Below are 14,222 nucleotides of genomic sequence, written 5' to 3'. Positions count from 1 at the left end.
CTTTCTCCACGATTAAACATCATGAAAGGTGTGACATAACAGTGGGCCACACAAACGCTCGTGGCCTTCACAAACATTTATCGCAAGTTAAATTCCTGTTATTTCATACTGGCCTAGATGTTCTAGCTGTCTCAGAAACTCATTTGTCTCCAACCGTAGAGAGCTATGAAATCGCTATTCAAGGATACCAGCTTCAAAGAAAGGATCGCCTCAGCAAAATCAGCGACGAAGCTGCGGTTTATTTTAAAGATTCCTTAGTTTGTATTTCAATTGCAAAATATGATAATTACGACATCGAAGCAACGTGGCTGGAACTCAAAGTCAAATCTCAAAGACTTCTTGTTGGCTGTATATATCGTCCTCCAAACTCTGAGGGTTTCTACGATAAATTTCTTCCAATTCTTGAGAAAATCTCTGCGAGCTGAAAAAATGTCATCTTCACCGGGGACTTCAATTCGAATATGCTAGACAACTCTGGAAAAGGGAAAAAGTTTAAAGACGTCCTGCAACTCGTTAATTTTAAAAATGTTATAAAGAATCCTACCAGAGTAACAGAACATTCCAGAAACACTCGTAAAGAAAAACTGAACCTGTTATCTCTAGAGGACAGACGCTTCTTTTTTGATGTACTATTTTTTTATAGAGTTCTTAATGGGTATATTAATATAGATATATCCTCTTATATCCAATTTTATTCACATTCGGAAAGATACTCGTTGAGGGGTAAGGACGAACTTAAATTAAAAAAGAACTACGCGAGGACTGATACTTTTAGGTTTTGCTACTTTAATAGGATTGTCCACATGTGGAATGGGCTGCCACTATCGGTCCGTCAGGCTCCAAGTGTTTCTTGTTTTAAAAGGGGTGTAAGGGATTATTTGACTGCAAGATCTGATTGATTTTAGTTTGGATTTGTTTTTTTGTTAAAGGTGGTCTGCCGTGCATGGGGATTTATCTCTTTTGCGGACCATCCTTATGGCACCTTTCTTTTTACTCTTTTGTATTATTATCTATTAATGTAAGTAAGTAAGTAAGTAAGTAAGTTATATGTGTCATTAAATTGTAATAAATAAATAAAATAAAAATAAATAAACTCAAGTATGTTCTGGAAAATTATACATAGCATATCTGGTAGCCAGAAGTCCTCCAGAATTGGACCAGTCAAAGATGAAAACAGCTTGGAGGTTTTAGATGATGACATGAAGGCTGACTTATTTAACCAATATTTTGTAAATATTGGCAGAGATGTCGCAGAAAACCTCCCTAACATCCCAAACCAAACCGATATACAACATATTTATAGAGTCTCAGCATCTTCCTGCAACTCTTTGGTTCTGGATTCTGAAAATATTTTCAAAAGTCTTAAGAATATCAAAAGCAACAAGGCAGCAGGCCCTGATGGTATATCAAGTACAATTATTTCTCTAGCCGACCCTGCAATTATTAATGGCTTGGAAAATATCTTCAATCGCAGCTTTGTCACAAGAACTGTTCCCATTTCATGGAAAAGAGCAAAGGTTACCCCTATCTTTAAAAAGGGAAATAGAACTGACATTGCCAACTATAGACCTATATCCTTGCTGTGTATCCCAAGTAAATAACTGGAGGATCAGGTCTGTAATATAATTAATGAGCACCTAAGTAACTCCTCTCTAAAAAGTCCTTCACAGTGGGGCTTTCCAAAAGGACTATCATCAGAAGGCATGTTACTAAAAATGACAGATACCTGGAAGATGAATATGGATAAAGGTATGATTGTGGGTGCAATATTTATTGACTTTAAGAAAGCTTTTGATAGCATCTCACACAACATCTTATCATTAAAACTCCAAGCTATTGGATTAAGTGGGAATCTCCATGAGTGGCTGATGGATTATTTGAAAGACAGATTTCAATACACTGTGGTAAATGACCACTCTTCTAACTTGGATGAAGTGAAATATGGTGCTCCCCAAGGATCCCTCCTGGGTCCAAGGCTTTATACTATCTACGTCAATGACCTCCCTAATGCTATTACATCTGGAGACTCGTTCATGTATGCAGATGATACAACATTATATTGTGTGGGGAAGAACTTTGATCAGGTCTGCTCACAATTAAATAACATTCTCGAGCAACTTCTGCTTTGGAGTACAATGAATAAACTTTGTATTCATCCTGTACAGTCTGAAGTTATGATCCTTAGCAAATCGGGCTTCATTGGTCCTGCTCCTCCAATATGCTTCGGTAATAATTTTATTAATGTTGTTAATAACACTACTTGTTTGGGATTAATCATTGACAATAGGCTTACATGGGCATTGCATGTGGACCATGTAAAAAAATCTTTTGCACACAAAGTGGGCGTATTAAAAAGAATGAAGAAGCTTCCTGTGAAAGCGCTGGAGGAAATTTACATTAAATCTATTGTACCTGCGGTATCGTATGGTATTGTGGTGTGGGGAAACTGCAATTATTCTATTATCGAATCCTTAAACCCTATTCATGCAAGAGCTGCACGAGTTATCCATCAGGATAAAAGTCTTGAAGAGTTAAATTGGTTGCCAATTTCTTACATATATAAAAGAAGACTCCTTCCTTTGATGCACGATGTTTTAAATGATAAAATCTTATATGCCCCTTTTAATTTGAAGTTACGCAACAGACCATCACGTACAGGAGGGTTACAGGTTGAAATCCCTAGAGTGAACTACAAAGTGGGAAAGGAATCAGCACAATACAGAGGACCTGTAGTCTGGAATTTTATTGCTAAGCTGGCAAATTTTAATGTGAACATTCAAAAAGACAGTTTTAAAAATATTTTACCTAAGCTCTCACAGAACATAAATAGCTTCTCTTTTGAAGCGCCTATGATTGCTATGAAAGACAGAGATTTTGTATATTTTTAAGTTTTATTACATTGCATGTAAATTTTTGAATTAATTCGTGACTTGTTTGCTACTGAACTTTATTACAATGATTCATATTGAATATTTAAATACCATAGGGTGACTTTATGAATTATTTTAGTTTTACATTTTATTAGTTCGTTGTAGGTCCACATCAGCCTTATGGCTGCCCCCTTTCCGTACAACCTGCATTACTAAATAAAATGATTGATTGATTGACTGATTGATTGAGATCTTCTTTAAATACACTTTTGTTTATTCCTTAACAAGTCCCTTGAATTTGGGTGAGGGTTAGGGTTAGATATTTCTACAGTGAATTTCACAACAGAAAGCGAACGAATTCGATGGGTGAAAGTCGCATTCAATCCCCTTGTGTCTGGCTAGAACAAGCATCTCAATTGACTTCAGTTTTTCGGTGAAAACGGACACGATTTACACACGCCATTGCAGAAAACAAACAAGCAGACTCACACAAAATTTAACGGAGGTGAATCCTCGAGGATTAATCGGAAATAAGCAGTACTTTCCGTGAGATCTTTGAGTGTTTTTTTTCCCCAAGATCGTTGCTATGGTCAATTTACTCGTGCGTATTTACATTACCAGTACTTACTTGTGCACGATCCTCGCAGCACTATTTACGCAATAGTGAAGATCAGACCTAAAAAAATTCAGGCCTGTACGGAATTCGAACCACTGACCTCTGCGATACCAGTGCAGCGCTCTACCAACTGAGCTAACAAGCCAGTAGCGGTACTTGCCAGTACTGTTGTTTATTCAAATTTAAAAGTGTGTATGCGCTATTTTGCCTGTCCAATTGACAGTGTCAGATTGTGACAGATACTTATAAGAAACATTTTTCCGAGTTTCCTTGGAAACCTTTTTAAGTTACTTTAATAGAAAGGGGGGCTTAATTTGTTTCTTCCTCTAAAGAGAGGGTGGGCTCATTAGAGGGGGGTGGCTTATTTGAGGGGGGGAGGTTAATGGACGTTTTACGGTATTACTTTTCTGCAGGGGCCCATTCTCGAAGGTCCCGGTAACTTAAAGGGCCCATAAAACTGTTCTGTTGTCATTTAAGATAGGGGGTTTCAAAATTTTCTTCCCGCCTAGCAAAAAGACTTCTAAAAAACATCCAAGACTAAAAAAGGTTGTTGATTGAAGTTAGGAAACTCTAAAAAATGCCCTAACAAAACAAATTGTACCTTTCAATGCAGGCTGCATGCAAGCGATTTAGGAAAAAATGTTCACTGTCTTTAACTGGAGGATGTAAAGTTTGCAAAATGTATGTACATATGATGTACGATCCTCGCAGTAGATAGCGCTATTTAAGCAATAGCGAAGATCAGACCTGAAAAAAATCAGGCCTGTACGGGATTCGAACCACTGACCTCTGCGATACTAGTGCAGCGCTCTACCAATTGAGCTAACAAGCCAACTGGGAGCAGGCCGTTAAGTTGATTCGTAATAAACCCGTGAAAGTGATAAATGAGATACAATGAAATTTATGAAGTTTATATATTTTGAACTGCGGTATTAGATACATATGATCTACGATCCTCGCAGTAGATAGCGCTATTTAAGCAGTAGCGAAAATCAGACCTGAAAAAAATCAGGCCTGTACGGGACTCGAACCACTGACCTCTGCGATACTAGTGCAGCGCTCTACCAATTGAGCGCATTCACGGGTTTATTACGAATCAACTTAACGGCCTGCTCCCAGTTGGCTTGTTAGCTCAATTGGTAGAGCGGTGCACTAGTATCGTAGAGGTCAGTGGTTCGAATCCTGTAGAATCTTCTCAAGGAAAGTTAACTCGATCTTTCACTTCCGAGATCTCATATGTAATTCTCCTTACTGTCTGCGGTACAATTCTTAGGAGACTAGTTTGGAGAATTTGGTATTGGATCAATTGTTATTTTTCTTTATTCTCATTATTTGTCGGCTTGATATTGTAATGACTTAAGAAGGAGAAATTTCAACAAAAATTGGGGGCGTTGAACACCAGATAATGTGATCACGAGATGATAAGGCGGATTGCGGAAATCAGTCGTTGCCGACACAGTGTAAAGGTAGGACTATAGAAAGGTGAAAGCAATTTGACTATCAATGAGAGGGGGGATATTGTTATGAAACAGTGATGTGATGAAAAAGAGAGTCATGTCCTGAGGGGCGTTTATTTTTATGCAGAGGGTTTGGAGGGTAACATGTTGTGGTATAAAAAAAGGCGTAGGAATATTTCCGCTTGATGAATGAATTTATTTGTAAGAGGGCTCTGTTTAATGTTGGACTCTTGACCACGAGAGAGACTTTTAAAGAGAGTATCTTTTCAGTTGACATGATGTTTATTTGAAATTTTCAGTAAAGAAACGTTCGACAAAATTACACCGAGTAGTCTGATTGTAACTTCTCATTCAAACCTCTTCCCTCTAACAACACAATGTTTGTCTTTCGTTTCCGCTTTCATCTCATGTTGTGTCTATGGGTGAAAATGTATGTTCAAGGTAATAATAGGGACCTTAAGAAACCACGACGGCGACGCCAAGGAAGACTTCGATTAAAAAATGAATTTCTTTTCTTAATTAGAATTTCAAAAATAACTGCAGGACCTTACTGTACTGTCTCATACAGCGCCACAGCTCAACTTCAGCATTACGTATAAATTAGCCGTTGAGTTCCAAATGGAAATTAAAATAATTTGCCGTCACGGTTTCGGTTTCCAGACGACGCAAATTTTGGCGATTTCACGTTGTTGTTTTGCATAGGATGGCTAAGAAAAGTGCAAAGTTTCAAAACGCACGTGCTAAGCTATTGTTCTGCCAATTAGATCTCTTGTTTTTCCACATCCTCTTTGCCGTCGCCGTCGTGGTTTCTTAAGGTCCCTAATTAGGTAGCTACAGCGGAGCTGAGGACGCAGCAGGCGGGGGGGTAGGGACTAGACGATAGTGTGCTTATGTATGTAATACATAAGAACAATAAAAGAGAAAGGAAAAGAAAACGAAGCCTGATAATAAAAGCGAAAGCATTATTTGGTTTTGTCAACTGAATTGATAATATAAGTTGGCCAGGCGAACGCCATCCCTTCGTCAGAGCCAATAGACAAAGGGCTAGCGTTTGAAAGGTCTTCTTACGAAACTCTTTACGGTGGCCAATTTGCAATTTTAATTCAGTGAATAAAGCCAAATCATCTTGTTATACCCCTTCACAAATTTAAACAAGTAGAGTCATGTGCGGGGCGATAAAATAGATACCCATTTCGGTAAACTTGAATTCCACTCGTGTATGTCAAGGGTTGGGCGTGTGTCTGTGTGTGAGGGGATGGGAAGAAAGGGAACTTCAAAAGGAGAATGTGCACCCTCGATGTAAACGTTGCACCTTCGGTGTTAACGTCACCTCCTACAAGGGTACATGAGGGAGGGGGGAGGGAGTTAGGGAGACATTATTTGAATCCCCCCTTCTAAAATTGACCTCCTCTCCCGATGCATGATGGGAAAGGGGGAGTGACTCCCTAAAGGAACATGCCAAGAAGGGGTAATTTTTAGGGTCGGATTTCCCCAGCAACCATTTTTGACCGATTATACGATCTTTCTCTTATTATGCACAGATGTTTTCTCACTAATTATGACATGCATAACTTTATTTCGGTTTTTCGCTCTCTTCTCCATTCTCTTTTGTCATTGCAAGCTTTTTTCATTCGTTTTACATCGTTTTAAGGCTGTGAACCTGTTATACAGACCCAGGTTTTAACTCCCCCTTTCCGCAGTTTTCTTGCTCTTCCTCTCCTACTCGCTCCTATCTCAAAATTCTGCGATAAAAGAAACAGCTGATAATATTAGAGGGGAGGGGAGGGGTTGGGAAAGTTTGAACACCTGGGTAATCTGTAGCTACGGTCAATGTCTTTTTTCTCTTTTTTTCCCTTTCTTCATTTTTCAGTTAGCAAGACAATTCACTCTTCCATTCAGCATTCCTAAAATGAGTAAAAACCCAATTTGTAAAGCATCCAAATTCTATCAGACCATGGGTCAGCTTCCAAAAGCTCTAGATCTCAAGCAAAAAAGGTGACATGAAGTAAGGAAACAGATCTCAAGCAAAAAAGGTGACATGCAGTAGTAAGGAAACAGTCCACTGGGGAGCATCGTAATCAAACGGATTTTCAGAAAAATTTTCAAAACAAAAAACTATAAGTAAAGAAAAATTTAAATTCTGCTGATAACACCTTTATTTACAGCAGTTAAAAGTCTTAAGAAATACATTTATTATTCAAATACCTCCCCAAGAAAAGAGAATAATCCTAGTAAACATATGCTACATAAGTCTTACATTATTACTGATATCGATAAGTAGAAGCTACTGTACATTTACTCTGCTCAGGGTACGAGTCGTCAGTCGCTGATTATTCATTACGTTATCGCTTTTTAAAATTGGTCCTTGGGCTGAGTACAAATTTTCTGGAAGAAGCCCGTCCAACTCGGTCAGAGATGGATTACACTCCTACAACAGTCAGAGCAGCAGCACCAGAATCACAAAAGTAATTTCAAGGTCAATGCGGCAATTTCCGAAATGAATTTTCTTTCAAACGCTCAAGGTTGTTGTCATTTTTGCATTCATAAATGTAGTCTAATTTATCAAAGATAGTATCTGCGGCTTCCTAAGCCCCACCCTCCTGGTTTGACTGTGCTGCCATACTTTTCACAAGGTTCTCTGCTGTTTCCTGGGACTGCGCTGCCAGAATGCCAAATGTAAACAGAAGCACTTCTTTTAGCTCGTGGCGATATCGTCTGTCAACAGCTATGCTGTCCGTGTTAATTTCTTTCTTGATAAGCTGACAACTGAGATAGAATGCTGCGAAGAATTCTTGGAAAGTCTTGTGAAGAAAGCCATAAGGTCTAGTCGGTCTTAGTTTACTGCCTCAGGGCTGAACTGACAGAAATCCAAATCCAGGTAAGTCGCTTTCCTTTTTTTTTTTCCAAGCTCTTTTTCGTCAAAGTCCAAGTTCTCTTCAAGTAAACCTTTCAAAGCTATCGAGCCAAGGTGTTTCAATTGGCTTTCGTAAAGTTTTGAAGATGCGTGTCGCAGTATTTTCGAACTTTGACTCCAGCCTCGTGCCGTGCCGTAACAACCACGCGACATTTTTGTAGCACTCGGCCTTCAACAATTTCTGAAAAAATTGGTAGCTTCTTCTCAGAAACTTCATCCGATCCATCGAGTACAAGGAGAACTTCAGATTGACTGTGGCGAATGAAGTCGAAGAATCTCTTTATTTGGTCGTCACCGACATCTCGAGGTAGTAGTTCATCATTAATGGCTTCCCAAAGGTCAGACTGGACTTCACGACATTTAATCAAAAGCACTATGAGGAATTTTTGCGAAGTAATTTCCGGTTGCGCGTTTTTGAGAGGCCCAGTCGAAAAACATTTTCTTGCAGTTAGTTGTCCTTCCCATGCCAGGCTTTCCCTCGATTAAAACAACTCTTGGTTCTTCACATTCCCCTTGCGGGTTGAAGATCTCAGACATTTTGACAACTCGGTCCGTAGCTGTTCCTCTCGCTCTCTCTTTGTAGACGACTTTAAGTCTGGTGTAGAAGTCTCCAAAAGAAAAGTTTGAGTGGCCACACCAAGGAAGGAGGTTTATCGTACCCTCGCGAATTTCGTAGAGTTGGCGAATGTTCTCAATCATTTTGGTGAGATCATAACCATCTATAATAACAATAGATCTCGTAAGGTATTGAATCAAACTATTGAGACCACATTGCTTTTTTCGAAATATTGTAAAATAACATTTTTCCAAGCGAAAAATCGCTTCACCACTTCAAAGGTCGTTTTTAACAGCGCCAATCATAAAAAATGGCAAAAATTGAACTACATGTCTTTTCACAACACTCTCGTCTGAGGAATTTACTTGGCTTCACATATTTAGACCGATCCTTTGTGAGAACAAGTCACATAAAATTTTCTGTTCAACCGTTTTAAGCTAAAAAATTATTTTCCAGTTTGACTATTACTTTGCCTTTGCCGCTATGACCGTAAATATGCAACTTTTAATCTCGGCTCAGCGCAAAATTCCAAGTTATTCCCAATGATATAATGATTTCAATTAACGAAATAGAATAGGTTGGAGGAGTATGGAAATATAAAAACATGCTGCGGTTTCGGAGAACTTCTTGTACAGCCAATCAACAAAATATGCATGGTCACGTTAATCCAAAATGTTTCTTATTATCCATTTAGAGGGTGTCATTATTAATATTAGCTGAAGAGCAGACATTTTAAATTTGATAATGTATCCTGTGATTTTATAGTGAGCTAATTCATTCAAAGGACCCGTCTGATGTGTTTATAACCCAAAAGTTCCCATTAAATCACCAGAAAATAATATATTCACGAAAGCACACTAGGTAAGCCAAGTGGACTAACCTTTTTATCGATTTTTCAAGACTTGATAAACTGAAAGGAACTGCTCATAAACTTCATGAATGTTGTGCCACGCAACGTAATCATGCGAAATTCAATTACGAGCTAGGTTGCTTAAAATAAGAAACGCGTGTATTAATTTCCAAATGAAAATTTTCCCACTCCTGCGCGCACAACTGACGCTATGATTTGTATTTTACAAGTAACGGGCCTAGTTTTCTACGACGCAGCCAGTGAGTGCCCTCTCCATCCTACTTTCAGCTCTTAACGCCTGTCGGTCCTTTGAACAAAGATGGTTATAGAAAACACCGCAACTAGAAGGCATCGAGGATAATTCGAAGTAATTGTAAGAATATCGTATACTTCGCAATCCTTTTAAAATCGAGTGCTAACGAGCAAAACACTTATCATTTGGCGGGTGTGACTTGATTTTAATTGATATTTCATTTGATTGTTATGATGTGCAGAAATTTTTCAAAATATGTCTGATATACCAAAGAAGTTATCGCTATGATTGTGCAAAGAAACATAGCTTAAACTGAGATTCGTATTTCATATTTCAAAGTGTTTTCGTAGGCCACCCTATGAACAAAATTAGAGAAAAATAGTTTTCAGTTTACCCGAAATTTACGCTCAAATCCGTGGCAGTTACAACTTGTCAATTATTATCGACTCGCAAACTTGAATTTGCCTTAAAGATTGCGAAGGACAAAAAAAGGAATCCAAACCTTAAATCTTACATTTTAAAATAAGGAGATATGAGTGCTTACTCCTATTAGCTAGGCACTCATATTGTATTAAGCGACCCGATTCTGTTTCAGTGATAGCACCAGTAGAATATACTTACAATGAGATCAAACGTAGTTCATCTTCTTTTCAGTTCTCATTTAAAGCCTCATTACAAAAAAGCGGTGGTCTGCGTCTCTGTCTCCCAGCCTATTGTGACGACGTGACTGCACAGTTTCTTCAAACGAATATTCTTGTTTGTGACAATTGTTTGGTCGGTAGTTTTAGTCTGACAGGATCCCGGGAATCTTCTATATTAACTTTTCATTGAACATTCCAAGCTTTGTTTCGCACATTTCTTCTGTCTCAAAGAGGGGGGGGGGGGGGGGGTGGGTTCACGTTGATGACGGATTGATGGTTAAAAATAAGCCCTTTTGACGGTTGACGGTTAACCTTTTTGGAATGCCATTTATAAAAAATTTTACTTATGACGCGTTTGTAAAGAACTGTTAATTTATAACACCTTTTATTAACAAATAACGAACGTCTTACAACACTAGAAGTGTTTCCACACCGGATGTCAGTTCTATCGATGACCAGGTTTACTCGTGACTAGAAGTTAAAGGACTTACATAAAAGAATTTTTGTGAGATATCAAAACTTTTATTAATAAACAACAGAACCCGACCCCAATTAAGGCAATCGTCCAGTTCTTAGTTACGGATATCTAAGACATTTGAGGGCTAGCATTGGCTTGCTTATTTGATGGTTGACGGTAAAAAGATTGCGTTTAAATTTTGACGGTTGACGGTTAATATTTTGGCCATTTGATGGTTGACAGCTAACCCCATTGAGACCCTCATAAAAAAAGGAAGGGGAGATCATAGCAATATTACAGAGCCTAGAGGGAGATCAAGTAAATTTTATCATGACACGACCGAAATCCTCCAAGTCGCCGACACCTGTCAAGCAAAGACGTCCTCTGTGATCGGAAGTGGATAGTATCGGCGCTTGAACAAAGATTCGACAGGCTGTTTAGGAGGGTGTCCCTGAAACTGCGCTTGAAACGAAGCGGACATCTAGTAGAGGCCGTCTACAAAAAGATGAGACCACGACTCGAACAGCTGGCTAGAATGTATGGTTTACCGAGGATTCATAAAGCCGATGTACCTCTGATATCGCCTGAGTCAAGTGTGAACACCTTTGCAAAAAATTTGTCCACTCACTTAGCGAACATCTTATTTCTGTTTATAAGAAATATCTAATAAGAAACATCTTCCTCCTACTAAGAAACTTCTTCTGTCAAAGGCCATAAGATTTAACCGTCAACCGTACTACTCCCCACTGAGATTAAATTGACAATAACTGATAACGTAAGAAGAAATCCGGTTTTTCATGCTTAATACGATCAGCCTCTCTTAGATTTCCCGGATGATATTTTCACTTCTGGAAAAACGATAAAGCAGTCAGCTTCTTTTGCCTCAAAGAGTAATTTTCATTTTTGCCACAGAGCCGCGCAATCAAATTCAGTATACGTAAGCGTGCTCAAAATCCCGATAGTGTACGCTGATAGTGTGAGCAAATCGCTTCGCTAGAACTTTTTTTTTTTCGCCCGGGCGGCCATGGTTAGCGCGGGGAAAAACTAAAACATTTCGCGACAGTAATGGATACAAACAGAGACTCGGCCCACCAGTCCCAAAACGAAGACAATTTTCCGACCTTTTCGCTTGGGCTAGAGTTTTTAAATGAGGCAAAAAAGAGAAAAACATAGGAAAAGGAGACTCACCATTAGCGCCGTCACGATTCGCTTCACTGTCCGACGGTGAAATAAAAGTGCCATTTCATTCACATTCACTCGGTTCATTTTCATTTCATTCACCCGGAAGGTCCTGACTAATCTATTACCCAGATCCTCTCGTTTTCCTCTAGGGTCTGGGTATGAGACTAGGTCCTAACCCTGTCAAGAGCCGCACCCTATCTAAGCGAGGTGGGGGTGGGGTGGGGGTACCTGAGCTACTACAGAATCCACCGATCTCCTAGGCAATTTAATAATGACCTTATCTTGCAATCTTTTTTTTCAGCGTGTTCTATTGTTCAGCGCGTGCGCCATGTCCGCCATATCTCAAGCGGGTTTCGATGTCGTGGGGTAACTACCGTAAGGAGCTTGCGGAAAAAAATATTATTCTAGCGTGGGATTACCCCAACAACCCTTTTTGATCGAGTCCATGATCTTTGATTCATTATGCATAGATGTCTTTTGACTACTTGTGACATACATAACTTTACCGCGGTTTTTCCTCTCTTGTTCATCCTCTTCAATCGTCGCACATTTTTTTCCTTTCCTTTTATGTTATTTAAAGGCTGGTGAACCTGTTTTACAGTCCCTTGTTTGAATTCCCCCTCCCCATGTTTTCTTCCTTTTCCTCTCCTATTCCTTTCCCAGAAATTCTCTGATAAAATTAACAGCTGACAATATCTGAGGAGAAGGGTAGGGTAGAGAAAGTTTGAACATCTGCATAATCTGTGGCTGCCGCCAGTCTCCTTTTTCTCTCTTTTTTTTCCTTTCGCCTTTTTTCAATTAGCAAGACAATTCACTCTTTTATCCAGTAATCATGACCAAAATAAAACCGAATTCCTAAAGCATCCATACCACATTGAACCAATCGCGTCAATTTCGAAAAGATCTCAAGCAAAAAAGTTGACATGAAGTAAGGAAACAGTAAACGAAGGAGCATCGGGATCAAACAGATTTTTCGGAAGAATGCAAAAAAAAAAAAGCAAACACACATAGAGAATACTTGGAGAAAACTTGAAATTCTGCTGAAAATACTTTTATTTACATCAGTTAAAAGTCTTAAGAAATACATTTATCATTGAAATGAAGCTCTTATACTAAAGTAAATAATCTTATTGAATAGATTCTACATAATATGGATATATCGACAAAGTTCAAATGGTAAATTGGCCACCGTAACGATTACAAAAGCTGACCGTCGTTTCGAGCGTTAGCCCTTCGTCGGAGCGAAGGGGTAACGCTCGAAACGTCAGCTTTCAGATGGCGCGTCGTATATCCGACGTAATTTGAATCACACAAATCACATTTAAAACAGTAAACAACACTATGCTGATTTAAGATGCGTGGCTTGATTTCTTTAAGCTTTAGGTCCTGCTCAAGTTTCTTACTGGTGTAGACTGGTTGTACATCAATGCCAATTTTTGAACTGAGATCGCGCATTTGTGTTTTGACAATGTTCACTGAGATTTGATCTTTGAAAGGAATACTGACTCTTAAAGTTTCAACAGATTTTGTCTTAGTATCTGGTGTAGAGGAATAATCACATTTGTCGATAATAAAGTTCACCAAAGAACTAGGGTAACCAAGGCGATGAAACATAGATTTTAGATGCCTACACTCATCGACGAATGCTTGATGCGTAGAGGACAATTCCTTTGCACGATGAACCATTGTTTTGATAAGACACTTCTTGTAGCGCAAATCGGTGTGACTTTGAAAGTGAAGTAAAAGGCCCGTGTTCGTAGGTTTACGATAGACCTGAGTCTCCAGCTTGTTGCCGTTCTTTGTTATCAACGTTCCAATAAAAGGAATTGAATCGTTGTTGGAAAGTTCCATAGTGAAATGAATACTAGGGTGGAGTCCATTGAGTACATTGAGGAAATTTGCAGCTGCATCGAGTCCAGGCATTATTGCAAGCGTATCGTCGACATAACGCTTGTAATAAGAAGGAATCAACGTAGAATTCCTACGACTATGTATTAACTTCGATGTTGTGCCTACTTTTGCTCAAGTCGAACGAAGAAAAGCTCGAAAATGGAGAAAGTCCGCCGACAACTACCAGCGAGAGGTCTTGGTCGAAGAACTACGCTCCAAGCAATCCCATTTGCTTCATTTAAAGGGACTTGTGCACAAGGAACACGAAGCTTTGAGGGAGGAGTGCTCGACGTTACGCTACGTGGCCGCCACGCACGTTCTATCAGCTTCACGTAATGCTTTATACAAAGACTTGATGCGTACCCACTGTGATAAGATCGGTCGTCTTATCTCAAAGAAGTTTGATGTTGATGAACATATTAAGAATATCTCTTCATATCGTTTATCATTCTTCGAGAAGCTTGTCATATGCAGAGGTTTGAAATTTTCCTTGCCACATAAGGTCTCACCAATTGAAGTTCAAGCCAGCTTCGAGA

General features: G+C 39.1%; 2 protein-coding genes across 2 annotated transcripts in view; one reads left to right on the top strand and one right to left on the bottom strand.

Annotated features, from left to right (window-relative positions):
* LOC111341968 (uncharacterized) overlaps nt 1-14,222 on the bottom strand; it is a 229,902-nt gene that overhangs the window by 75,421 nt on the left and 140,259 nt on the right. The window lies entirely within an intron of this gene.
* LOC148726348 (uncharacterized) overlaps nt 13,081-14,222 on the top strand; it is a 3,135-nt gene continuing 1,993 nt past the window's right edge. The window contains exon 1 of the mRNA XM_088727034.1: nt 13,081-14,222. This exon is cut by the window's right edge and continues 1,993 nt beyond it. Coding sequence (XP_088583160.1) covers nt 14,042-14,222 — 181 coding nt within the window. The 5' untranslated portion in view covers nt 13,081-14,041.

The sequence above is a fragment of the Stylophora pistillata genome, chromosome 7 (assembly GCF_964205215.1).
Source record: "Stylophora pistillata chromosome 7, jaStyPist1.2, whole genome shotgun sequence".
Lineage (NCBI taxonomy): Eukaryota > Metazoa > Cnidaria > Anthozoa > Scleractinia > Pocilloporidae > Stylophora > Stylophora pistillata.
The sequence above is the reverse complement of the archived record's forward strand: the minus strand, read 5'-3'. Positions and strand labels throughout refer to the sequence as shown.